At 50.0% G+C, this 23,545-nt stretch overlaps 2 protein-coding genes across 4 annotated transcripts; one reads left to right on the forward strand and one right to left on the reverse strand.

Annotated features, from left to right (window-relative positions):
• Positions 1–712: 712 nt before the first annotated feature.
• Positions 713–21,102, reverse strand: Idua (alpha-L-iduronidase). 3 transcript variants are annotated; one of them, XM_036200534.1, is made up of 15 exons: positions 20,854–21,102; positions 20,134–20,274; positions 10,434–10,519; positions 10,178–10,285; positions 9,783–9,878; positions 9,492–9,694; positions 9,243–9,422; positions 8,914–9,130; positions 8,366–8,578; positions 8,165–8,286; positions 7,944–8,069; positions 7,795–7,871; positions 7,369–7,469; positions 7,150–7,279; positions 713–1,486 (listed from the first exon to the last, which is right to left on the reverse strand). In XM_036200534.1, exons 1-14 carry the CDS (start codon positions 21,006–21,008, stop codon positions 7,173–7,175), a joined length of 1,932 nt encoding a protein of 643 aa, XP_036056427.1. In that variant the 5' UTR covers positions 21,009–21,102; the 3' UTR covers positions 713–1,486; positions 7,150–7,172. The 3 variants fall into 3 exon arrangements, with proteins under 3 accessions (XP_036056427.1, XP_036056426.1, XP_036056428.1); XM_036200533.1 differs by lacking the exon at positions 713–1,486 and adding an exon at positions 1,497–2,930; XM_036200535.1 differs by lacking the exon at positions 713–1,486 and adding an exon at positions 3,864–5,154.
• On the forward strand, positions 12,632–22,143 carry Slc26a1 (solute carrier family 26 member 1). Its single transcript, XM_036200536.1, is given in 5 exon segments — positions 12,632–12,654; positions 15,188–15,265; positions 16,351–16,968; positions 17,671–19,068; positions 19,070–22,143. Coding segments are annotated over 3 exon segments (2,115 nt in total). The 5' UTR covers positions 12,632–12,654; positions 15,188–15,265; positions 16,351–16,377; the 3' UTR covers positions 19,196–22,143.
• Positions 22,144–23,545: the final 1,402 nt, after the last annotated feature.

The raw sequence follows: 23,545 nt of genomic DNA on the forward strand, positions 1-23,545 counted from the left end.
TGTGTTGTTGAGACAGGGTCTTGATTTGTAGCTCTGGCTGGCCTGGAACTCACCCAAGAAACCAGGCTGGCTTCAAACTCAGAGATCTGCCTGCCTGTCTGCCTCCACCTCCCAAGTACTGGGATTAAAGGTATACCCCACCACACCCCACTTACATGAAAGTTTAAAATATATAATCACAACAGCACAAACTCTGCAAAGAAAAATGGAAACATAATGTTGTAATTATTTTCTGCTTGTGAGGTAATACATTTGAAGCTAACCTGCAACAGGCTAAAAACACTTGGCAGGGAGCAGAGCTTGACAACACCATTCTCTGTAGTCCTAGCCTAGGAGCTCAGACTGGGGCCCAGGTTATATAGAAAGACTCTATCTTAAAAAAGTAAGTTTAGTATAAATCCCCCCCCTCTCTCTTGGTTTTTTTTTTGTTTGTTTGTTTGTTGGTTTGTTTTGTTTTTGTTTTGTTTTTCGAGACAGGGTTTCTCTGTGTAGCTTTGCACCTTTCCTGGAACTCACTTGGTAGCCCAGGCTGACCCCGAACTCACAGAGATCCGCCTGGCTCTGCCTCCCGAGTGCTGGGATTAAAGGCATGTGCCACCACCGCCCGGCTAAATTCTTTTAAGCATCAAAGAATTTCATATAATGGGGCAATACAAGAGAAAAAGGAAAGACATCATCCCAAAGAAGAAAGAACAAATGAAAAAAAGAGAGATGGTAGATATACACCCTGTTTTATTTATAATGACATTAAATGTAAGTATTCTAAACATCTACAATAAAATGCAGAGAATGTCCAGATTGGGAAGTGGGGGAGACCTAACCATATGCTATTTAGGAAAAAATTTCTTTAAAGACACAAATAGGTTGAAATGAAAAAGAAAAGATAAATCATACTAACTCTAGTCAAAAGAACCTGGACAAGTCAAAGTGGGTTGCAGAACAAAGAATATTACCAGAGGTCAGCAGGGCCATTCCATATAAATAAACTGGCATTTGTAAAAGTACATGAAACCCTAATAACAGAGAAATGTCTCCAAAGAAAAAGTTATTAGAACTAAGCAGAGGAATGGGCAAATCTACAGTTATATTGAGAGACTTAAGCATTCCCAAAAGATAGCTTTATGGACAACAATGTAAATTTATTTAGCATAATTAATGTTTGCCACTTGGGGTCAGGGCACAAGTCTCAAATATTTAAAAGGATTCAAATAATGCAGAGCATGTTCCCTGATCCCAATGGAATTATTGCAAAAACGAACAACAGAGATGGGTGTCATTCAGGGGTAGAGCACGTGCCCAGTATGCATGAGTGAAAGGGTAGAGGAATACTGTAGGAAAATTTATAGCAATACTGATTTAAAAAGACTTTCAAATGAACAAGCTCAACTTCTGTCTAAAGGAACAAGGAACACAGAGTCGTGGAACCCAAGGAAGCAGAAGGGAGGTATGGTAATGCCACAGAAGTTACAGCATCACAGTAGAAAAGCTGTAGGGAAAGAAGAGGAAGTCAGACTTGATTCATTGGCAAGTACAAGAAAACTGACAAAGGAAAACACAGAGGAAGGACAAAAGTTAACAGATATAAACAGCCCTGCAGGAGAAATTACAAAAATAATAGAGAGTAAAAATCATTTTACGTCAGTGGATTTGACAACTCAGACAGGAACCACCTTAGAAGACAGGAACCACCAAAACTAACTCAAGAAAATTTTTTAAAAAGGTAACTTTAACAGCCCCGTGTCTATTAAATAATTGGAAGTTTTGATTAAAACCTTCACACATGCATACAATACACACACACACACACACACACACACACACACACACACACACACACACACCTACCACAAACAAAAAACGAAAACCTAGGCCCAGATGGTTCCATTCTGGATGATGATGTGGTTCTACACACACTCTCAAATGTAAGAAAGACATTATGTCATGATCAGTAAAGGCTTCTTTCTCTACAGCCACAAAACTGCCTCTGCCTCCAAAAACCAACCACTTCAGGAAAGCCAAGGTGATGGCCACAGGGACACAGAAAAACACAAAACAGGTCAGCATCCCTTCCTGACTCTCAGAATGGACTGTTTGCAAACTAGGGACAGAGAGGAATTTCCTTGGCTTGTCAAAAGGTAACTATCAAAGTAAATAAAAATGTAAAGAAAAAATTGATAGTCAGCCTCACACATAAGTGAAAGACTACTACTTTCCCCTAAAATGAGGAACTAGATGCTTATGTTCAGTCTTTACTTCTGTTTAGTCATTCACTGTGGTCCTTACTCAGTGCATTAATCACAGGAAATATCTGTGCCGCTACACACCTGTGATCTCTTTCTAAGGCAAGACGATTATGAGCTTGAGGCTAACTTGGGCTTCATAGTGAGGCCTTATCTAAAAACAAAACAAAACAAAAAGCCAAGTGAGAGATCCAGATTGGAGGGAAGAAGCAGAACATACCCTATTTGTAAGGGACAAAGCCAACTTCAGTGTCCACTATGACTTGTGCATTTTTGGCAAGGTGGCAAGATAGAAGATCACAATATAAAGATCCATCACAGCAAGAAGTACAGCAAACTGCCGTCACATGTGCTAGCTCGGTATATAATTGTGGACATGTTTCACAGGTTCTTGAATAACTGAGCCTGAATCTAACATATGCTCTGGCCATCATACTCCCAGACCCACATTCAACAGAAATGAAGGTCCACAAAAGATATATGCACAGATGTTCATAGCAGCTTTATTTCCAACTGAGGTCAGGCAGTATTTGGAAGAGGAGTCCATGGATGAAGGCAAGAGGCTGTGAGAGGCCAGTGCATGAAGCTGTGACAGGGAAGCCGGGTTGAAATGAAAACCCCAGTATGTTGGAGACACTTAGCCATAAGGTATCTGCCAAAGAGAGTTGCAGGCAGGGACTGGAACCATCCCTAAAAGACATATGTACATTGCAGGAAGCAAAGCAGGGGGTGGGGGTGCCATGTAAGTACTTTAAAACTGAAGTCCTTGGCACTAGACATGGAGCTATAGGATTTATTGTTTTGCCTCCTGGGTTCAGTCTTACTTAGGTCCAGTATTTTCCCACTATACCCCCATTGCTCCCCTTTGGAAAAGTTAAGGCATATTCTGTGTCCTTGTATGTTGGAGCATACATACATATGTGTATATAATGTAATTACTTTTTTTTTTGTCGGAGCTGAGGACTGAACCCAGGGCCTTGCGCTTGCTAGGCAAGCGCTCTACCACTGAGCTAAATCCCCAACCCCGTAATACTCCTTTTTTATTTTGAGATTGTCTTGAGTTTCAGAATAGACTACACTGGAGGCAGGTTTTTAAGAATGTATGCCTTCACCCTACTTCCAGCCCACTCTCTCTGCTTTGTGTGTGTGGTTGAAGATTTGTGATCAGACCATGCCTGCTTCTTACTGTTATGCCTTCCTGCCATAATGAACTTTTATCCCTCTGAAACTGAGCCAGAATAAATTCTTCCATAGATGCCTTGGTCATGGTGTATTACCAAAGCAATAGAAAAGTAAGTGATACAGCCTCCTGAATGAAAATGAGGACATGACTGTTCCAAGGTATGGCTGAGGAGAAGGGTTTTATTGTAGATATGAGGAAGAGTTCAGCCAGGGGCATCTGGAAGTGTCCAAACTGAACCGGGCAATGAGTGGAGGGGATGAAGAGAGGAAAAGGAGATATGGCAGTCGGACCAAGAGAAGAGACAAGGACCAACTATGCCCAGTCATCAGGGTCAGAGGTGACATTATGACCTAGACCATTAGGTTTGTCAACTTGACACAAGCCAGAGTGATCTGTGAAGAGGAAACCTCAACTGAGGAATTATCTTCTTCAGATTGGCCTGTAGGCAAGTCTCGGGAGCATTTTCTTGATTAATGATTGATGTGAGGACTTAGACCACTGTGGCTAATGCCACCTCTGGTCAGGTGGAACTGTCTAGTATAAGAAAGCAAGATGAGCAAGTCATGAAGAGAAAACCAGTAAGCTGTTTTCCTCAACAGTTCCTGCCTTGACTGCCTAGAATATCAAGGGTCTCAAGTCTGTGGTTTAAGCTTGAGTACCTACGGGATTCAAAAGTCAGGATGAGGAACCTGGCTGCTGGACATGGGCCCACAGGAACCTTTGCCAGCACAAACTATCACAATGTTGCTCCAGGGCCTCATACTAATTACTGACCTGAGCCACTTTACAGACACAGAACCTAGAACAAGGAAGGCTAGGTCCCCATGGAAGAGGGGACATGAACTCCCACGGTGATTGGATAATATGTCTGAGTGGCTGCAGTCCTGTTACCTGAAAACTAAGTGGCCTACTGTCAGTGAGGCTTAGGGACATCTCTCAGCAGACAATGTTGGCTCGTACTGAAGACCACCCATTAGGCCCCTTTCCAGTTTCCAGGACAGAGTGGGAGACTGAGAGGTCTCCCTCCAGATCCTCATAACCTGCCCCAGGGATATTAAATGGTTTGCTGAAACATTACCATATCAACACCCACAGTATCTGAGGGCTGGCTGCCTGACACATCAGCTTCTCCACTGGAAAGCCCTCTTTATCTCATCCAGAGCAGTCTACTTTCTCATAATGGATGTCAGCACACCTCAAGTTTGCCTAGTGACATCACTCTTCCAAAATTAATGCAACCTGCTGGTCATGCTCACTGGGCTTGGCGGGCAAGAAGTTACATGCCCCGGAGGGCTTAGTAAAACATACTTCCAAGAGGTGGAAGACAAGCTCTGAAAAGCTCAAGATCCTCCAGGGAAGCCTGTGGTGATCCCATGGCAGTGGGAAATGTCATATTGTATTTAAAGTGAGGGGTCATTGACAGGCATGGTGGTACAGAACCATAATCTTAGTACTAGAGGGGCTGAGATAGAAGGATCAGGGTTTCAAGGCCAGCCTAAGTTCCACAAAGGGATAAAAAGCACTACAGAAAGTCATTGTATTTCATTCACTCTGCCCACTTCTAAGAGGCACAAGGCCAGAGGAACTCTCAATTTGGATGTAGCCACGAAGTATGTACAAGTATTCCATTCAGACTTATTTCCTGGACAGTAGGTAATACTAACTTGGAAAAGCTTGGCAGCAGGCCTAGGCTGCAGCACAAATTTCTGTATTCTGGGCTTCCATGGGTTGCTGGAGAGAAGGAAAATGTGCAGAATGAATTAAGAACACATATGTCCAGCAGGCCACCTGGAAAGGGATGGAGCTGTGTATTAGCACACCAGGAACTGGTACTGAAAGAGAGAGGATTTTTCCAATGGCCAGAACCAAGGTGATATTTCCAGCCAATTTTGAATATTAAATGCACCCCCCAAAGACTTACATATTAAACAATTAGTTTCCAGGTAGTGGTTCTGTTTTGGAAGATTCTAGAAACTTTAGGAGGTAGGGCCTAGTTGGACAAAGCAGGTCAGTGAAGAAGTGTTTTTGAAGGTTACATTTAATTTTATCCTTATATTGCTTCCTGTTCCCCATGAGGTGAACAGCCTTCCTTCCCCCTCTACAAGTTACCATCATTATAATGTTCTGCCCAAGTGCATGGGATTAAGCAACAAGGCACTCCAAGTTTATTGCAGTCATGGATGGCTCAAGGGTCCTCAACTACCATTCAAGCTGATAATAGACCTTCGTGTGATCCACAGCATGCTGGCTTAGAAGACAGAATACAAGAATTACAGTTACAGGGTTATGTAGGCTTCCAGCCAGATTTCAAAGGAAGACTTGGGGAGCCAGGTAATATGTGGCAAGGCTGGGATAGTTTTATGTTAATTTGTCACAAGCTAGAGTGTGGGAAGAGGGAACCTCATTGAGAAAACGCCCCTACAAGATTGACTTATGAGCAAGCCTGTGTTGCATTTTCTTAATTAGTGATTGATGTAGGAGGGCCCAGGCCATTGTGAGAGGTGCCACCCTTTGGCTGGTGGTCCTGGGGTGTATAACAACATAGTCTGAGCAAGCCTTGGAGAACAAGCCAGTAAGGAGCACTTCTCTATGACTTCTACATCAGTTCCTGCCTCCAGGTTCCTTTGATGATAAACTGTAATGTGGAAATGTAAGTGAAATAAACTTTGTCCTACCCAAGTTGCTTATGTTCATCATGTTTAATCACAGCAATGGAAAACCTAAGACACCAGCCTGGGAGAAAGGTCACAGGGGCTGTAAATGGCAACACCACCAAGATAGAACTGTCTAGCACATTAGAGTTCATGCCACAGTAACATGTGCCCCAGTTCTGGGAATGTGTCTGCAGGATTTAATGTTTGGTCTTGCTTCAATTAAATCCTTCCTTGTCATTTATTTTCCTGTTGAAATGGAGATGTTTACCAATTGTATTTCAGAAGTGCATAACTTTCTTTTTGATATTACAGAATCTCAAGCTAAGAGTTTGTCTCAAGTCTCAGAAAAGGGACCGAATTAGACTGTGTGTGCATAGTGTGATCTGTGGTGTGGGTGTGTGGGTGTGTATTTGTGTGTGTAAGGTGTGTGTGTGCGTGTGTATGTGTGTGTGTGAGTTTGTGTATGTGTGTGTGTGTGTGAGAGAGAGAGAGAGAGAGAGACAGAGAGACAGAAAGGAAGAAAGAAAGAAAGGGAGAAAGAAAAAAAGAGAGAGAGAAAGAGTACAGACCAAAGGTCAATATTGAGTATCTTCTCTATAGTTCTCTACTTGATTTTTCTGAAACAGGATTTCTTACTGAACCTGGAGCTTACAGTTCCAGGTAGACTGGATGGCCAGTGAGCCCTGGCCTGTGTCTGTCCTTCCCACCATCACTAGGGTTATAGGCATATATCGCCACGCCCAGCCTTCACACGAGTAGTCTGTGAACTCTGAATAGATACCTGCACCCTGGTCCTCACACTTCCACAACAAGCACTTCACCCACTGAGCATCTTCCCAGCTCCACATTCAAACTTTTCAACAGCTGGGACGAAGGAGAAAGGCAGGCGAAGGTTACTCCAGCCGGGCCCTCTGTAGTGTTCATCCACAAAGGCAGACCCCAAGACTGAGGCCGAGAAAGATTCTTTAGAAGGAAATGGAGGAACAACAAAAGGAGCCGATGGGCAACTAACTAGCTAATGGAAGTCTAGCTCAGCCTGGCTGACCCCATTCACCAGTCAGCACAGGCTCACCAGTCACCAGGAGCCAGTGGCTCTCATGAGGCAGGGATATCCACGAAAGTCACAGGGTCTGAGAAGGGGCCTGGCCGGGCCCAGTAATCCAATGCTCGTACTCGATAGGATCCAGAGACCACAGCTGTGTCTGCAGACACAAAAGCACATATTTTCTGAAGTTCCCCAAACCCCAGACCCACCCCACACCATATTATACTGAGGTCCACTTGGGCGCACCTGGGCTGAACACAAAGAGGTTAAAAGTAGATGGCCTCCTGCTGATTGGTGTATACATCTCACCCTTCTGGGAGAACTGGATCTCATATGTCCACAGGCACCTGAGGAGGGCTGGATCAGTACTGAAGCTGGGACCAGCTGGCCTGGATGGGCAGGATAGGGTGGACCCACAACTCTATCCTCTTCAGCTCCCTTCCTGGCACCTCTAGGGTCCCTGGGTACTCTCAAAATAATGACAGGCCACAGTGAGGGGAGAGCACTGGACGCTTCCCCTGTAGGTGATTTCCAACTCAGACCCGAGTGGAGCTGTGCAGGTGTTGTGCAGTGTGTAGAGAGCACAGAGAGGGGTGCACAGCAATGGAGGAGGAAGGTGAATGACTACAAGGGTAATGACAAAGGGAAGGATAACCACCCCCACTCACGCACTTGGAGCCCACATGCTCATCCGACCAGACCAGAACCAACTGCCCACGTGTCAGGGGCAGTGCGCGGAGCCGGCTAACCTGTGAGGAGGGAGCAGCTGTGAAGGGGTGAGCTAGGCAGCCTCCCAGGTAGGGTGGGAAGCTGCCACTTGCCTGCCCTGGTGGCTTCAGGGGGCGTGTGCACACGTGCACCAGCAGAAGTGATGGCCAAGAAAGCTTCCTGTGTAGAGTCAGGCTGCCCCCAGCTGGGAAGGGACGGGGTGCCTCAATCACTGGGTCCTGGGGACAAGGGAGGGGTATGTGGTTGGCAGATCTCTACAGTAACTAAGTAGTTAAGGAACCCCTTCTCCCTCCCTCCCTACTTGCCCACAAACCTCCACCGTGCGCATATGTCGGAACTGCTCTGCAGAGGGGAAGACTGGCTGGCCCATGTGCTGCCACTCACTGTAGGGGCTGCACAGTTGATTGTCTAGGTAGCGTACTACGTAGACAAGCCCTGTGGACCCAGACACCATGGTTTATCTCCCTTGTCCCACCCCTGCTGGGTTCCCAACTTCCTTCAGAACCCCACTCACCCAAGCCAGGGGGTACCCCATGAAGGTGAAGCGTCACAGGGATACTACGGTTGAGGTGTTCCTGGGTGTCATCACTAATGTAGATCAGGACTGTGGTACGCCAGGCCTCTGAGGAGACTTCAGGGCGATGGGTGCTGGCCAGGACACCCACTGTGTGATTGCTGTCCAACACAGCCCCAGCCTGTGACACTTCGGCCCAGAGTTGTTCTCCATCTACAGGCCAGGCAGAGGACTGGGGCTGTTGGCTCCCTCATACCCAGCACCGGGCTTCCTACCCTAATGCCTGGCTCCCACCATTTGTACACTGAGAGGTCCTGCCATACTGTTCAGCCCACAGATGGAGAGGAGGGAATGAGGTGGAGATTTGGAAAACAAGCCTAAGAAACCCACCCAGCAGCTGGAGGAAATACGCTTGCCCCTGGCCAGCATGTCCATGTTCTCTCAACCCAGGTCCTTCTACGCGGCTCCTCACCCAAGCCAGGACCTGCCAGGCTATCATGGCCTTTTCACTCTGACCCAGCATATGCAGAAGCTGGGGCATTACTCACCCAGCAGGGCCATCAGCCCCATGACTGTGAGGACTGGTTTTCTCAGAAGCTGCACATGGGGTGGGCAAGTATTGTTGACCTGGAAGCGGGCAGTAAGTGTACGCTGGGAGAAAGGGTGTGGGTGGTAGCTCAGGAAGGCGTTGTCATTGCTCAGGAGCACATAGCGAATGGAGGAGCTGCTATTGGCAAAGAGCAGGTTCTGGTGCTGTGCAATGACCTGTGGACATCAGAGCAGTTGGGACCTGTACCTCTGGCCACCCGTACTGTTCCCACCCCCCACCAGGGGAAGTCTTCCTGAGTCTGGATGAGGCCAGATGGCAAGAACCCACCTTCACCACCAGGGCTGCATAAATCACATCGGCTCTCCAAGGCTGTGGCAGTGACCAGCCCACCAGAGGGTCTGCCTCGTCGTTGTAAATAGGGGTATCCTTGAACTGAGGGAAGAGCTGCTGGATCTGCTCCACAACTGACACCTCCTGCTCTAGGATGGAGATGGAGCTGCCTGCGCCCTGCAGTCAGCACAGACCTCAGTGCAGGCTCAGCTCAAAGCAGGCAGGTGTGGGTGGGGAATAACATACCTTCTTGTGCAGGGAGATATAATCCAGACGCACGCCCACCTCACCAGTGAAGAAGTTGGTTCCATTGGCACAGTGCCGCAGAAGGCTCCAACACAGTGGTGACCTTGGCAGGGGGTGGAATGAATCCCCAGGGCCACCCAGTCTCAACATGGGGCTGGCAATGCGCAGCCCCTCAGAGCAGGCATCATAGTAATTCAGGAAGCCTAGGGCAAAAGGGTCTTGAAGGTCTGGAGTTGTCATGCTTCCCTCTCATGCAGCCCACCCAACAGGACCTGGAAAAATGTTGCCCACCTTGTTCAGTCATGGACACATTGTCAAAGTCATGGTGGTCTGGCTCATTCCAAGTCTCGAAGTTCCACTTGGAAACATGTGTCAGCCCATACCTACCTGCAGAGAGTCTCTGCTGTTACACAATGGAAGTTCTACCTTCAGGTTTGGGGATGGAGCCTATCTGGTGTCTCCTAGGGATTGGGCCCCATGGGTGGGGTTCCACATGAAAGGGGTTATCTGGCTCCAAGTAAGTACCCCACCCCCATCAGGTGAATCCCTCACCCATCAGGCATCTCTGGCTGGGGTATAGGGATGTCTATGGCAAAGAAGACCAGGAGGTGGCCTGGGTGATCAGGGAAGAGAGTCTCCCCAGGACAGCCCACTGTAGCCCCCCAGGACTTCCCCCTTCTATGTACCGATATATCTTCTGGCCAAGAGAGAAACCAAGTCCCTCCATTCAAACACCTGCTGCTTGTCCTCAAAGTCTGTGAAATGCCCAGAAGGACTGCCCATCAGCTCAAATCCTGAAACACAAAGGGGTAGCTGCCCCACTACCCAACACACCAAGCCCAGCTGAGCTACACCTCACCAGCACCTCAGCCTGTGCTGAGATACACTACCTACCAGGACATAGAACAGCAGGTGGTGGGAGGAAGCAGAACCACTACTCACCAGGGAGGAGCTGGTTCTCCATGAGGAGGTCCAGGAATGCATCCAAGTGGGTGAAGTTGTATATCAGCCCCTGCCCAGATGACTTCCTGTGGAGGGAAGGTCAGTGCTGGAGAGCAGCAGCGTTTCTCCACACTCTAGATTGGAACTAGGGCTACATTTAAGCATGTGGGTACCTCAAGTTCCCAGGGAGATCTAGGCTTTCAGATGGGCTTTCCCTTTGGAAAAGACCAGCATTGTGGAAGTCTGTCACAGTGCACAAATCTGTAAACGCTATGTACAAGTATGTGCACATAGAACCCCACACTAAGCCTTAAAGACACTGAAAACCATACTGTGGAAGCTTCTGTCACTCACAGTGGAATGTGAGTCAGTATGGGTGTGTGCGTGACACCTTTAGAGATTCAAGTCGGGCTCAGGCCAGTCACCTGAGGTGGGAGAGACAGGCAGGTCATATAGGAAAGGTACAAGACAGGCATGGGGCGGGGAGGTGATGAGGCATCTTAAAGGCAGCTGACATGGGACAGGGTATGGGAGAGAAGTCGAGCAGAAATTAGTAGACATTACTCTCATCCTTTACACTCTCAGAGACCACAGCTGCAAATGTGACCCAGCAGTCCCTTTCCCTCTCTCTATCCTGAGAATCCAACAGTTGGACAAGAAAAGAGGATGGAGGACTTCCTCAATTCCACACTGGGCCTTTTACACAGGGCTCAGTTTCTGAGAGGAAAAGAGTCATTAGACAATTGCCTGGATCTTTATTAAAACATCACAAGTTTGGAAAAAGGGAAATGTCAAAGTGAAGGGGGAGATGATCAGGGAGAGAGGAAACCACTCCAAAGGGGTAACAAAGGTCTGCCAAGTGGTGGCATGAACCAGTGATGAGAGTATCCAGGCAACAAGCAGGAACACAGGCCCTTAAACAGGAGCAAGCTAAGGGCAGGCAGGCAGCAGACAGGCAGCTAGCCGGCCTGGAGCAGAAGCAAGATACAGAGACCGGGATGGGGTTACACAGGGGCTGTGACCACATGAAGATGGGACATGACTCAGAGCAAAATAGGAGACCCGTAAGCTGGTGATCAGAGCAAAGGCACTGCATTCTGGAAGAATCTCGGTAGTGGTTAACTGAAAGCAGGAGTCCATGGGCGTGAAGGAAGAGATGCCACAACAGTGTCTCCTGACAGATCCGAGACGAGCTGTGAGCGATGTGCAGGACAATTGCATGTACTTCAGGACACTGATGTGGGGCTGTCTCTGGCCCACACCTCTGGGGAAGGGGCGAAGAGCAGCCCTGAGGGCTGAATCTGCATCTGGTTGAAGGCACCAGCTAACAAGTACAGAGTGGGTCCTGCCAGGTTCTGAGAGCTTGCTAAAAACAAATGTAAGACAGCTCATGGGTTTGTCTGGAGTGGGATGCTAGGTCGGAGCCAGTCTCCACACTGGGTGGTAGAACCACCTCAGCAAGAAGCAGCAATTCTAGGCACACCAATCCCTCACCCTATATGGTCACATTGGCTACTGCCCCCAAGTCCAGGTCCTGTTTCTCCCAGCCCTGCCCTCTGTGCTTTTGGACTGGAGCCTCTGCCTAAAGCTACCAAACAGACCTGCTTGGCCTCCCACCCAACGGTCAAAAACAGTTGCAAATAAATAAAGCCAAACAAGCCCTTGGATAAAGATTAAACGTGTGTTCCAAAGTCCCAAGTTGTCGAGGTTGGTCAGAAGCTGTCACCAGCTCCCTGTCTTCACAAACCAAGCGGAGTGCACAATTCATGGGAGCAGGCCTCAGCTACAGGGCTATTCCTGGGACAGTCTTTCACATCGGAGATGTCCCAAGACTGCAACCCTGCATGGACCTGACTGTCCTGTCACCCCTGTCAGTCTCTATAGCTAGACCACTGAGATACCTCGAGGGCCTCCCATGCCCAGGAAACCCAGGGAACAGTCCTTTGTCCTCACTGCGGAATTAGTTCCTTGCTGCTGCCTTGAAAGGTGGTGTTGTTAAAGAATCCTAAACAGGGGAGGGGGCGAGTGAGTGAGGTGAGGGGTAGGGAAGTCTGCCATTCCCCGCAGAGTATCCTGAGCCATAGCCCAGCTGAGCTGCTGCAGGGAAAGATGCAGCCACATTAGCAAGGCCACACAAGGGCCTTTTCACGGGGGCCGCACTGCTCTAGGCCTCCCCGCTAGAGGCGGAGCGTGCGCTTAGAGGATGAGGCCGCAGCGGCTGGTGAGTGCCTGGGTGAGCGCGGGTGAGCCTGAGCTGGCGGGGAGGCGGAACGCGCCTGCAGAGGAGTGCAGCGGTACCCGGCTGCACCAGCGCCGATGCACGCACGCAGCAGGCTTGGGAGGTCTAGGGCGGCGAAGAGAACACGGTCTGTTGACACCGCCGACTATGCAGGATGGGGGTGGTGCGTGGAGCGCGGAAACGCTCGGTATCTCTCGGGAGAACCTGCTGAAGCCCCAGGAAGGTGGCACTCGGACTAATTTTGGGGAAGAAATTCCGATCTGGTTCCTGGAGCCTGTCTAGCCCATCATTTTCCACTGTTGGACAGGGTATAATATTTTCTTCCAAAATAAAAAGTATTCAAGATTTAAATGGTGGATTTAGAGATAAAAGAAGGAAATCACTGAGCCGCATAGGACCAAACAGACCTATGGGCCCCATAGCCCTGCCCTATATGTGTCCAGTAGCAAGCCAAGAAGCCCGCAGCTCAACGGCACATTAGGGTGGGACAGTGGGCCTGGGCACGCCAATTGCAGCACCCCCCTGAGTGAACAGAGCTGTGGAGGCAGAAGAAAGAGTGGGGCAGGGAACTCATGGCAAGTCGTGGAAGACATGACTTCATCTACATTTCAATTGGTTGTGGACACTCGGAGGGCGGGGTGGGGGGGTGGAGGATGGGGGATGTGTGATGTAAGGCTTAATCCCTCCTACCCAGGGCGGTGGAGAAGGGAGGGGCCATTCCGACGTGGTTTTCTTTGCTTCGAAGGGAAGGTGAATACTCTCACCCTCTCCTTCACCCCAGCACCTCTGTGTTTACAGATCCATCCATTCCACAACTTCAGCTCTGCCCTTCTCAAAGATGTAGCAACAGTGCATTCCCCAGAGGCCTCTCTGCGGGTAACTGGTTAGGTTATCATTTTATGGCACCCTCAGTAGCTGTCCCCACCACCACTAGAGGAGCCTTGTATCTGACAAAAGAGGAGCTGCTCTGACTAGCCCCCCCACACCCACTGGGTAACTGCTCCTGTGAACCACAGTTCCCAACACTGTGCAAACAGTGGCTCCGGGCTTTCTGTAAGGGAAAAAGGACGCCCAGCCCTACAAAGGTAGGGCACAATAAGTTAAGACCCTGGGGCCCTAAATAGGTTCTTCAAGGAACAGCAGACCTACTTGGAGAGCAAAGGTGGAGGAATACCTAACCTACAGAGCATCCAGCCCTGCCTCGCCTCACAGTCAGGCTTCCTACGCTGGCCATTCTATCCACATTCCATTTTCATTTCAAGCAAAGTGTTGGTCAGGCCCATGGCTGCCAGGAACTGGACAAGGCTTGCAGACGTCCCAAAGGACTGTCCAACCTGAGAACCAGAAGGGACTCTGAATTATTATCTCTTGACCTAGAGGAATGGAGCCTCAGGGTCCAGACAACTGTTGATCCTAAGCCCCTTCCCAAGACCCTTGGGGATAAGAGGAGCAAAGCGTATAGCTTCACTTTGCCCAGTCCCAGGGCAAACTGCCCACTGTGCTTGGGCCTGTGGAGACAACAGACCAGCCTAGCTGGGCCTTCCAGCAATAATGAAGGGGACGATCTCCAGGATGGGAGGGTACCCAGAATACAGCAGCCCACAGAAAAGATCAAGGCCTGTTAGCACAAAACTACTTACTCTCAAAGCGCAATGTGAGAGACTCAGTGCTCACCACAAGAAGTGGACCTGAGATTCTGACCAGCCTTACAGAACTTGGAGGCATACCTCAAGTCTGAGGGCACTGATTAATTATGCTAATGTTAAGGGGCCATTTATCTCTAGGCAATCCTTACAAGGCAAGTCCCATGGCCTCCTACATAGGGTCCATGGGGGCCAAGTACCTGACCATGCTCGCTGGTGGTCAGTACCAGGGAGGAGAGGAAAAGAAGTGAGGCAGGACCCGAGGCCAACCCAGGACTGAACACACCTATCCTGATGCTGACAGTCTCGGGCTGTGCACCACCCAGGTATGTGTTCACTCACACAAGTGTGTACACACACAACAGTAGCCTTACGCATATACTGCACACAGGGGCATGGGACAAAGTCTGAGCTTCAGCTTGCCCCAGTTAGAACAGGTTCCATGAAGGTGGAGAGAAGACAACCAGCATCTGGGTAAGTGGAGTCAGCTGTACGCGACCCCAGAACCTCATAGCTAAAGGGTTTCACTCAGCTCCTCTGGGGCCTCACACTCAAGCACCCTACCTCCACTCCTGTCCCCACCTCCTCTTCCTCCTAACATTACAGAAGCTGTTGTACCTGGAGCACCCTCCCCTCTGCAAAGGGGAGTTGATCGGAGGCCCACATAACCATAATTATTTGTGAGCCTCTGATTATAGTACAACTCGCTGGATTAGCTCACCCGATGCGCGGCTCAGGTAACACTCATTTGACGGGGGAAACCCATGACTCAGCTATTTTAGGGGTAAATAATTTAACAGCGAGCCCAGTGGAGTATTCCCACAAGTCAGTCTCAGAGGTGCCTGCCAACCTTGTTCTCCGCCTGTTAACAGAAGCCAGAGTGATTGGAGGTTCAGCCCACGGCAGCCCCTGGATATTGTAGAGCCTACAGAGCCGGCCAAGTGTCCCAGGTAAGAACTGTCCCTGTACCCATTACAACAGGCCCCAGGAGATGTGGTTTACTGGGCAGAGGCAGGAACCTACATTGCCGTTTCTCTGGGGATTGCTCAGATACAAGGAAGGTGTCACTCAACAGTCCTTCCTCCACACACATGAGCCCCGAAAGACTTGGGGTGAGCCTCAGAGCGCTCAGTTTCACTTGTGTACCATTGGTCTCATAATCTTTCTCAAGAGCTAAGATGCCCGATAGACCACCACCCCAGCAGGGAAGCTGCTGTTCCAATACCCAAGCCACCACGGTGTCCTGAGTTCCATGAGAACAGGGAGTGTTTGATTAATATTACAAATAAGTACTTTGGAACCTGTAAACAGGACCCAAGGGTCATCATGTGGTCAGCATGGCCTGAGACTCTTCAGTACCAAGGCAAGGTCAGAAGGGGCCAGAACAGCTAGGCCAAAGGTGGACATCTGTGGAGCAGTGTGCTTGTTCGATCTAGTTGAGCCTCTGGGAAGAGGCTCAGCACTCGGAGTAAGGAGCACACTGGTCCCTGGTGAGGCTCCCTCTAAACTCATGGGGAAGGGTATCACAGACCAGGGGCCTCAGCACACACAATATACAAGGCCTTCTGCCAACCTCCAGGCCCATGGTATTCCCAGGAGAACAGATGATGGCTTGGGAGAACTCATGTGGAAGTGGGGTGACTGGCAAAGCCCCTTGCCAGACCGGATAGATGGGGAGTGGCTGGAGCTTAGTCAAACATGCATCTGTCTCTATTGTCACTGGCTTGGGCATATGTGGGTCTAGTCCAGCCCTCGTCTCGGGTGGGTAATCGCCAGAATGCTTTAAGTGGACTTCACAAAGGAGCCTACCTGGACAACACCGAACACAGCTGAGGGTAGGCTGGGTTGAATGGCTCCCTGTCATAAGCACCTCTCACTATAAAACTGGCTTTTGGAGCTCACGGCCTTACATCCATCCACACAGAGGAACAAGTACTTAATGGAAAACAATCTCTGAAGTCTGGTGCTTGGGCGGACAAACACTCACTGTGAAGCTGGGTCCTGGGCTCCTAACCATGCCCATTCTCCCTTGCAGGTTGGCCAAAGAGCCTGGTCTGACAGGATGGATGCTTCTCCTGAGCCCCAACAGAAGGGTGGGACACTAGCGCTGGTCCGACGGCAACCTCCTGTGTCCCAGGGCTTGCTGGAAACACTGAAGTCCAGGCTGACGCAGAGCTGCGTCTGCAGTGTTCCATGTGCTCAGGCTTTGGTGCAGAATCTGTTTCCTGCCATACACTGGCTGCGTCAGTACCGCCCAAAAGAGTACCTGGCAGGTGATGTTATGTCTGGGTTGGTCATTGGCATTATCCTGGTGCCACAGGCCATAGCCTACTCACTGCTGGCTGGGCTGCAGCCCATCTATAGCCTCTATACTTCCTTCTTTGCCAACCTTATCTACTTCCTCATGGGCACCTCACGCCATGTTAATGTGGGCATCTTCAGCCTGCTGTGCCTCATGGTAGGTCAGGTGGTGGACCGAGAACTCCAGTCCGCTGGTTTTGACCCCTCCCAGGATTCTCTGGGGCCTATGGACAATGGCACGACCCTCCACAACTCAACTACAACACTGGTGCTTGGGCTGCAGGACTGTGGACGGGACTGCCACGCCATTCAAATCGCCACTGCTCTCACTCTGGTGACCGGGCTTTATCAGGTAAGGAGTTAGCTGTCTAGCAAGCGGGCTGGCTGACTCAGTTTCTTAGAGCACCTGACGGTTGGGTGCCACTACCACCAGGAAAAGCATGTGGAGGAAGAATTCTTCAGGTTCAGAGAGAAAACAGCACAGCAAGAGCAAGATAGAGCCCAGGCCTAGATACCAGAGGGATTTAAATCACAGAATGGTGGGATATGTGGGGCTGGCCTGGCCAGCTGTGGTCCGAGAAGGGCCCCTGGGCCAAATACGGCCATGGCTCAGATGAGCTAGACTACAACCCCAATGTCCATCTTGGCTTCCTGACCCAGGCAGGACCTAGGAGTGGAGATGAATTCGTCTGGCCTCCCCACACCTAGACCTTTTCTGCTGACCTTGTCTTCTCTAAACCTCCTGTCTGTTCCATGGCTGCCCAGGAGGGAACGGGGTGGAGGGAGCTGTACTGCATACAAGGCACAGGGGAGGGCCTGCCTCCTTATGCCTACGGCCCTGATTCTGAAATAAAACCAATTTCTGCATGTGTGAGAGTGTGAGAAGTGAACATCCACAGCCAACTGCAACATCCATGCATCCCTGTGTCTTCGGTCCCATTATGCATGTGGAAACAGCAGGAGTCCATTCAGGGGAGTAAGCAAGGGTAGACGCCAGGCTCTGTGCTGTAACCCCTTGGGTTATACTGATGCTCTGACGGTACTCCATTTGCAGGTCCTCATGGGTGTCCTCCGGCTGGGCTTTGTGTCTACCTACCTCTCACAACCACTGCTCGATGGCTTTGCTATGGGAGCCTCTGTGACCATCTTGACTTCCCAGGCTAAACACCTGCTGGGTGTGCGGATCCCTCGGCACCAGGGCCCAGGCATGGTGATCCGCACATGGCTGAGCTTGCTGCAGAGTGTGGGACAGGCCAATGTGTGTGACATGGTCACTAGTGCCGTGTGCTTAGGAGTGCTAATAGCAGCTAAGGAGCTCTCAGACCGCTACCGACACTGTCTGAAGGTGCCAGTACCCACGGAGCTGCTAGTCATTGTGGTGGCCACACTTGCGTCGCACTTTGGACAGCTACATACTCGGTTCGGCTCGAGTGTGGCTGGCAACATCCCCACTGGTTTTGTAGCCCCACAGGTACCGGACCCTAAGATAATGTGGCGTGTGTCCCTGGATGCTATGTCCCTAGCCCTTGTGGGCTCAGCCTTCTCCATCTCGTTGGCAGAGATGTTTGCTCGGAGCCATGGCTACTCCGTGCATGCCAACCAAGAGCTGCTAGCTGTGGGCTGCTGCAATGTGCTGCCCGCCTTCTTCCACTGTTTTGCCACAAGTGCTGCTCTGTCCAAAACCCTGGTGAAGATATCCACTGGCTGCCAGACCCAGCTGTCCAGTGTGGTCAGTGCTGCCGTGGTGCTGCTGGTGCTGCTGGTGCTAGCCCCATTGTTTCGTGATCTGCAGCGGTGTGTGCTGGCATGCATCATTGTTGTCAGCCTGCGAGGCGCACTGCGAAAAGTGAAGGACCTCCCACAGCTTTGGCGGCTAAGCCCTGCTGATGCATTGGTCTGGGTGGCTACCGCAGCCACGTGTGTGCTAGTCAGCACCGAGGCTGGCCTGTTAGCCGGGGTGTTCTTCTCACTGCTTAGCCTGGCAGTCCGCACACAGCGTCCACGGGCTGCCCTTCTTGCTCGAATTGGAGACTCGACCTTCTACGAGGATGCTTCTGAGTTTGAGGGCCTCCTACCCCCACCTGAGGTGCGAGTGTTCCGTTTCACTGGCCCACTATACTATGCCAACAAGGACTTCTTCCTGCGGTCACTCTACAGCCTCACAGGGCTGGATGCAGGGCACTCAGCCACCAGGAAGGAGAAGGGCCCAGAGGTGGCTGTCAGTGACGGAAATCTTGTTGACGGCAAAGATATGGGTTCAGTGAGCAGCGGGGCTGGGCTGGTGGTACCCCTGGCATTTGGTTTCCACACAGTGGTCATTGACTGTGCACCACTGCTGTTTCTGGATGTGGCTGGCATGGCCACACTGAAGGACCTGCACAGAGACTACAGGGCCCTGGACATCACCCTGCTTCTGGCTTGCTGCAGTCCCTCAGTGAGGGACACATTGAGGAAAGGGGGGCTTCCTTGGAGAAGACCAGGGAGCTGAGGATGAGCTGCTGTTCCCCAGTGTACACAGTGCCGTGGAGGCTGCACGTGCCCGCCGTGAGGAGCTGGTAGCTGCTGACTCTGCATTCTAGCAGGACTAAGACCCATGCCCACAAGCCAGTACTGAGCTCCTCTGTAGGAGTGATATGAAGGATGGAGTCATTAGAGAGCTATACCCTTGGACCATCTCTGCCCTGGAAAAGCCAGGGAACTCCAACTAGGAAAGGGAACACATCCATTCCAAACTTTCAGTGATTGAGATCCTCTACCTGAGACCACTGCTGCCCCCTGGTGCCTATTCAACCCTGGTGGCTACACCCACACATCTGATCCCTCAGCCAAGGCAGTGCCAAGTTTGATATTCTCTTACCATCTTATCTGAAAAAAAAAAAAAAGTCCTGTAAATTATGTGGCCTCCAAGATGCCAAAAGGACACTTCCCTTCTCCCTGCACCACCAGATATCAGGAATGAGCTGACCATATGGCCCAGGGGCAAGGGTCTGAGTTTCTGAAAGGCCTTCTCATGCCTGGTGCTCATCTTGGTTGGGTCCTTGGAAAGGCAGTCACCTGCTCCAGAACAGATGGCCCAGTGTCACTGTCTAAGATGATGTGACTGATATAACCCCAACCTGACCTTCAAGGATGATGTCTCTACACAGCTTATTCTGGTGACCACAAAGTATGGTACAAAGCCAGGCACAGTATACACCAACGCCATTCTGTACTTCTAAGAAACCCTTAGAAGGAAACCACGTGTGGTCTGTCCAGGGGCTGCCCTTAGCATAGCCAAGCAGACCTTCCCTTCGTCTTCTGCCCAACAGGATGTTCTAACAGAAAGTGCAGTCCGGGCCCTGTGCCCTACCATGATGCTTCCCAACCGAGATGCTTCCCAACCGAGATGTTTCCCAACCGACTGCCCAGCACCGTGCTCCTCAGCTGGCCCTGACAAGGCCAGATCCACCACCTCAGCATCTCTGTAAGACAAGCTCTGATCAGCAGCTCCCAGGGCACCCACCTCAGCATCACCCACCTGGCTGTGATGAGATCCAGCAGCCAATGTATCCGGACCTGCTCGATACCACTGTGAGGTACGGCACCTATGTAGGCAAGGTTCAGTTGCTGGTCCCAACTAAGGTCGTACTGGTCAGCCTGGTCGTGAGGCAGTGGGGGGCTAGGGACAGGACAAAGAAGTAAAGTGTACGTCCTAAGCAGGGGCCTGCAGCAGACCGGGGTCTACACATTTAGCACCTGACTGCCATGCCCTTGCAGAGGAACAGCGTGTGTCTCCACAATGTATGATAAAGTAGCCCTTTCTCCAGAAATGTTCTAGAGTCTTGTCTCTGGGAGGTGGGTTCCCAGGACACAGTACCACATTCTAATAGGACATCTGCCTGCCATAGAAGAGAAGTCCTAGAGAGACTTGGAGGCATTCAGAAACCAGGTCTGGTCCAACACTCGAGGTCAGGTCTTAGTACTTTGGGAGAGTCCTAGGTTCTGCCGAAGTACCAATCATGAGCCTATAGCCTGAGTACCGTGCTCTTGATCCCTGGGGGCCATTTAGGGAGGCTCTGGCACTCAGGAAACCCACTAAAGTAGAAAACCCACGCCACACCCTGAAGGAAGAAGTTTGATCTTCATTCCTGAGTGTCCAAGAATGGTGGGCAGAGAGCCCAACGGTCTGAGGAGAGAAACCCAGAGGATGGAGCAGGAGGCTTTCCTAGACTTGGCAAGAGCGTGCGGTGGGCCTCACCAGAAGCCGGTGCTTCTCCAAAAGGGCAACAGAGGCCTCAGCGGGCGGGCTGCGTCCACGCGCACCAGGTACGGGGTCTCAGCCAGAGCCAAGGGCGCAGCCAAGAACACAGCTAGAAATGCCAGCGTAGCGGAGGTGGGACGCGGGGAGCGCATGACTAAGGTACCCTGGAGCTCCCGATCTGCAAGCCTTTGGGTCCCAGTCCTAGTAGTTCCGCCTCCGGGTAGCACCCCACGTGACCGCTCACCCGGCCAGGGCAGGACAGAACCCAACGCGCGCCGCCTCTTCCCCTGGCGAGGACCGCCCAGGCTGCTGCGTCTCAGATGCTCCAAACGCCGAACGAACACTGGCAGTGCTTGGGAGAACACTGGCCTTGGGTGTCTCAGTGAGGCCATTATTCTTGGCGATGCCCGCAAAGATGTCTCGGGAGGCCTACACGAGGTCTGGAAAGCAAATCAGACACTATTGCCTCTCGAGGGGTGGAGGTGAAGAGCTGCACCAGAAGATGGCGATGCGAGACTGCTCCAAGAATTGGTTTGCGGAGAAAAATCAAGAGGACTCCAGAGCTTTGGCAATGAGTTTTTCCTGAAATGGGGGGACAAACAGGCGTGTGGTCAAAGACGCTTCAGAAGCCAAGTAGCCACTTCTAGTGGACAGCCAAAGGTCAATCCTGGATGTCTGTGAAAGGCACACACGCTGAGTAGAATATTAGCAACGGCGGAAGAGAATCAACTAAAGACTCCAGTTCCTGGTACTCTTGGTAGCAAATGCCTTTAACTTCTGGGGTTCCCTCAACAATAAAAGCAGTCAAGTTTCACGACCCTGTTAAACAACCCTTTCTCGTGTAGTCTTCCCCTGACACCAGCAGGAGACAAACAACTGGTGTTTGATAGTCGCTTAGGTTGGTGACTTGAAGTCTTGGGTCCTCAGGACAGCTGGTAAAGGGAAGGTTTCTAGGCAGAGAAATGAAAGCTCTTATGCCATAACCCTATCCAAGGACCAAAGTCAGGAGACCACGTGGCACTTCTGCAATGACTGAAATACAAAGCTCAGTGTCCGTAGACAACCTCTGGATACCACCTGGTAGGGTATTCTATTCTGTATGAGGACTGATGTATAGACGCTGTACTTTTGATTTTGAATTAGTGGGTTTACTAAGCACATAGCAAGCAAAAGTGAAATCGTGAATATCAAGTAGTGAATAGAAGCAGCAAAGCATCAGTGTTGGGCACTCACCAACACCCAACAGAAATGACTGGGATAGCCTGAGCTACGTAGAAAGACACTCCAAAAAAAAAAAAAAAAAAAAAAAAAAAAAAAGGCAAGGGCGGTGGTGGTAAAGGAGGCAAGAATAAAACAATCACACAGACATGTTCTACAAACAATACAGAGACGGTAAATACCCCAGAGAAAACAGCTAAAATGGTGAGTGGAGCATTTTAAATAACCTAAAAGCTGAAGTAACAGTAGAGAGTCCAGACTGGAACTAAAGAGGGAGACAGCAGGAAGCACGGTTGTTTCAGACTAACCTTCACTAGCACAACCAGCGATGGCAGGGTTCTTGGGGTCACAGCTCGGGAAACAGTTTCTCTGAAGACAAGACCAGCATTTACAGCTGGAGATGTTCAAGCATAAGAGCAGCAAAGCTGGGAAGCTGGAAAGTCTTATGGCGGCTGTGGTACAGAAGCTGAAGGTGAGGCTCGGTACATTAGAGGACTAGTCCCTGGAAGTGAAGGTGAGCCAGAAACTGAACTGTCCGCACAGGAACTAGAGTTCAAATCTCCTCATGTCCTGAGTGAGTGAAGGTAAGTATTCGCCACCTGATTGAAGAGAACATATCCCCTCCACCCCAGGAAGCTACGGCTAACGAATCTTCAGTGCGTTATTAACTGGTGCTAGAATGGACCCTGGGTCAGGAAAAGATGATCAATCACACTGGTAAAAAATTCTTAGCCTGAAAATGTACTGTATGTTGCTCAATAAAACTGTATCAGTGATCATTCCGAGGTGGTTAACTGACTTGACCACATCACAGTGGGAATGGAGATGCACTTGTTCCTTTCACATCTGGGCTGACATATTTGGAATCAAGGGGTCTTTGTCCAAATGACTTTGAAGTTCAAACCAAAGAGTAATAGTGTGATTAGACATAATATGTGAGGTAAAGCAAATTAAGCAAAATGTTAATGACTGGTTGATCCAGGGTAAAAATATGCACTACTATCCCAACTCATATACATTTGAAAAAAAATATTATTTTTTGAGACAGAATCTTCATATGTAGCCCTGGCTGGCTTGGAACTTACCATGGAAATCAGGCTGGCATAGAACTCACAGGCATCTTCTGTCTCCTGAGTGTCGAGATCAAAGCCATGTGCTTCCATGCCTTACATTATTATTATTATTATTATTATTATTATTATTATTATTATTAGTTTTTTGAGATAAGATTTCTTTGTGTAGCCCTTGCTGTCCTAGAACTTGATCTGTAGACCAGGCCTGCCTCAAACTTGGAGATCCTGCCTCTGCCTTCTAAGTGCTAGGATTAAAGTCATATGTCACCACCTCCAGCTGCCTATTTTTTTTATTTTATGCGCATGTGTGAATGCCTGCATGTTTGTATGTGCACCATGCACCTGCTTGGTGCTCATGGAGGCTAAAAGTGAGTGTCAGATGCCCTGGAACTAGAGTT

This window comes from Onychomys torridus, chromosome 10 (assembly GCF_903995425.1).
Source record: "Onychomys torridus chromosome 10, mOncTor1.1, whole genome shotgun sequence".
Taxonomy (NCBI): Eukaryota; Metazoa; Chordata; class Mammalia; order Rodentia; family Cricetidae; genus Onychomys; species Onychomys torridus.

Bases quoted from the DNA above. Each gene is read 5' to 3' on its own strand.
- Idua (XM_036200534.1), bottom strand. From the start codon at position 21,008: ATGCGCTCCCCGCGTCCCACCTCCGCTACGCTGGCATTTCTAGCTGTG. The intron at 8,287-8,365 runs GTGAGTGGGGTT...CTGGGTCCACAG, and splicing joins TGGGGTACCCCCTGGCTTGG to GGCTTGTCTACGTAGTACGC. The intron at 7,872-7,943 runs GCAAGTGGCAGC...CCCTCCTCACAG, and splicing joins CCCTGAAGCCACCAGGGCAG to GTTAGCCGGCTCCGCGCACT.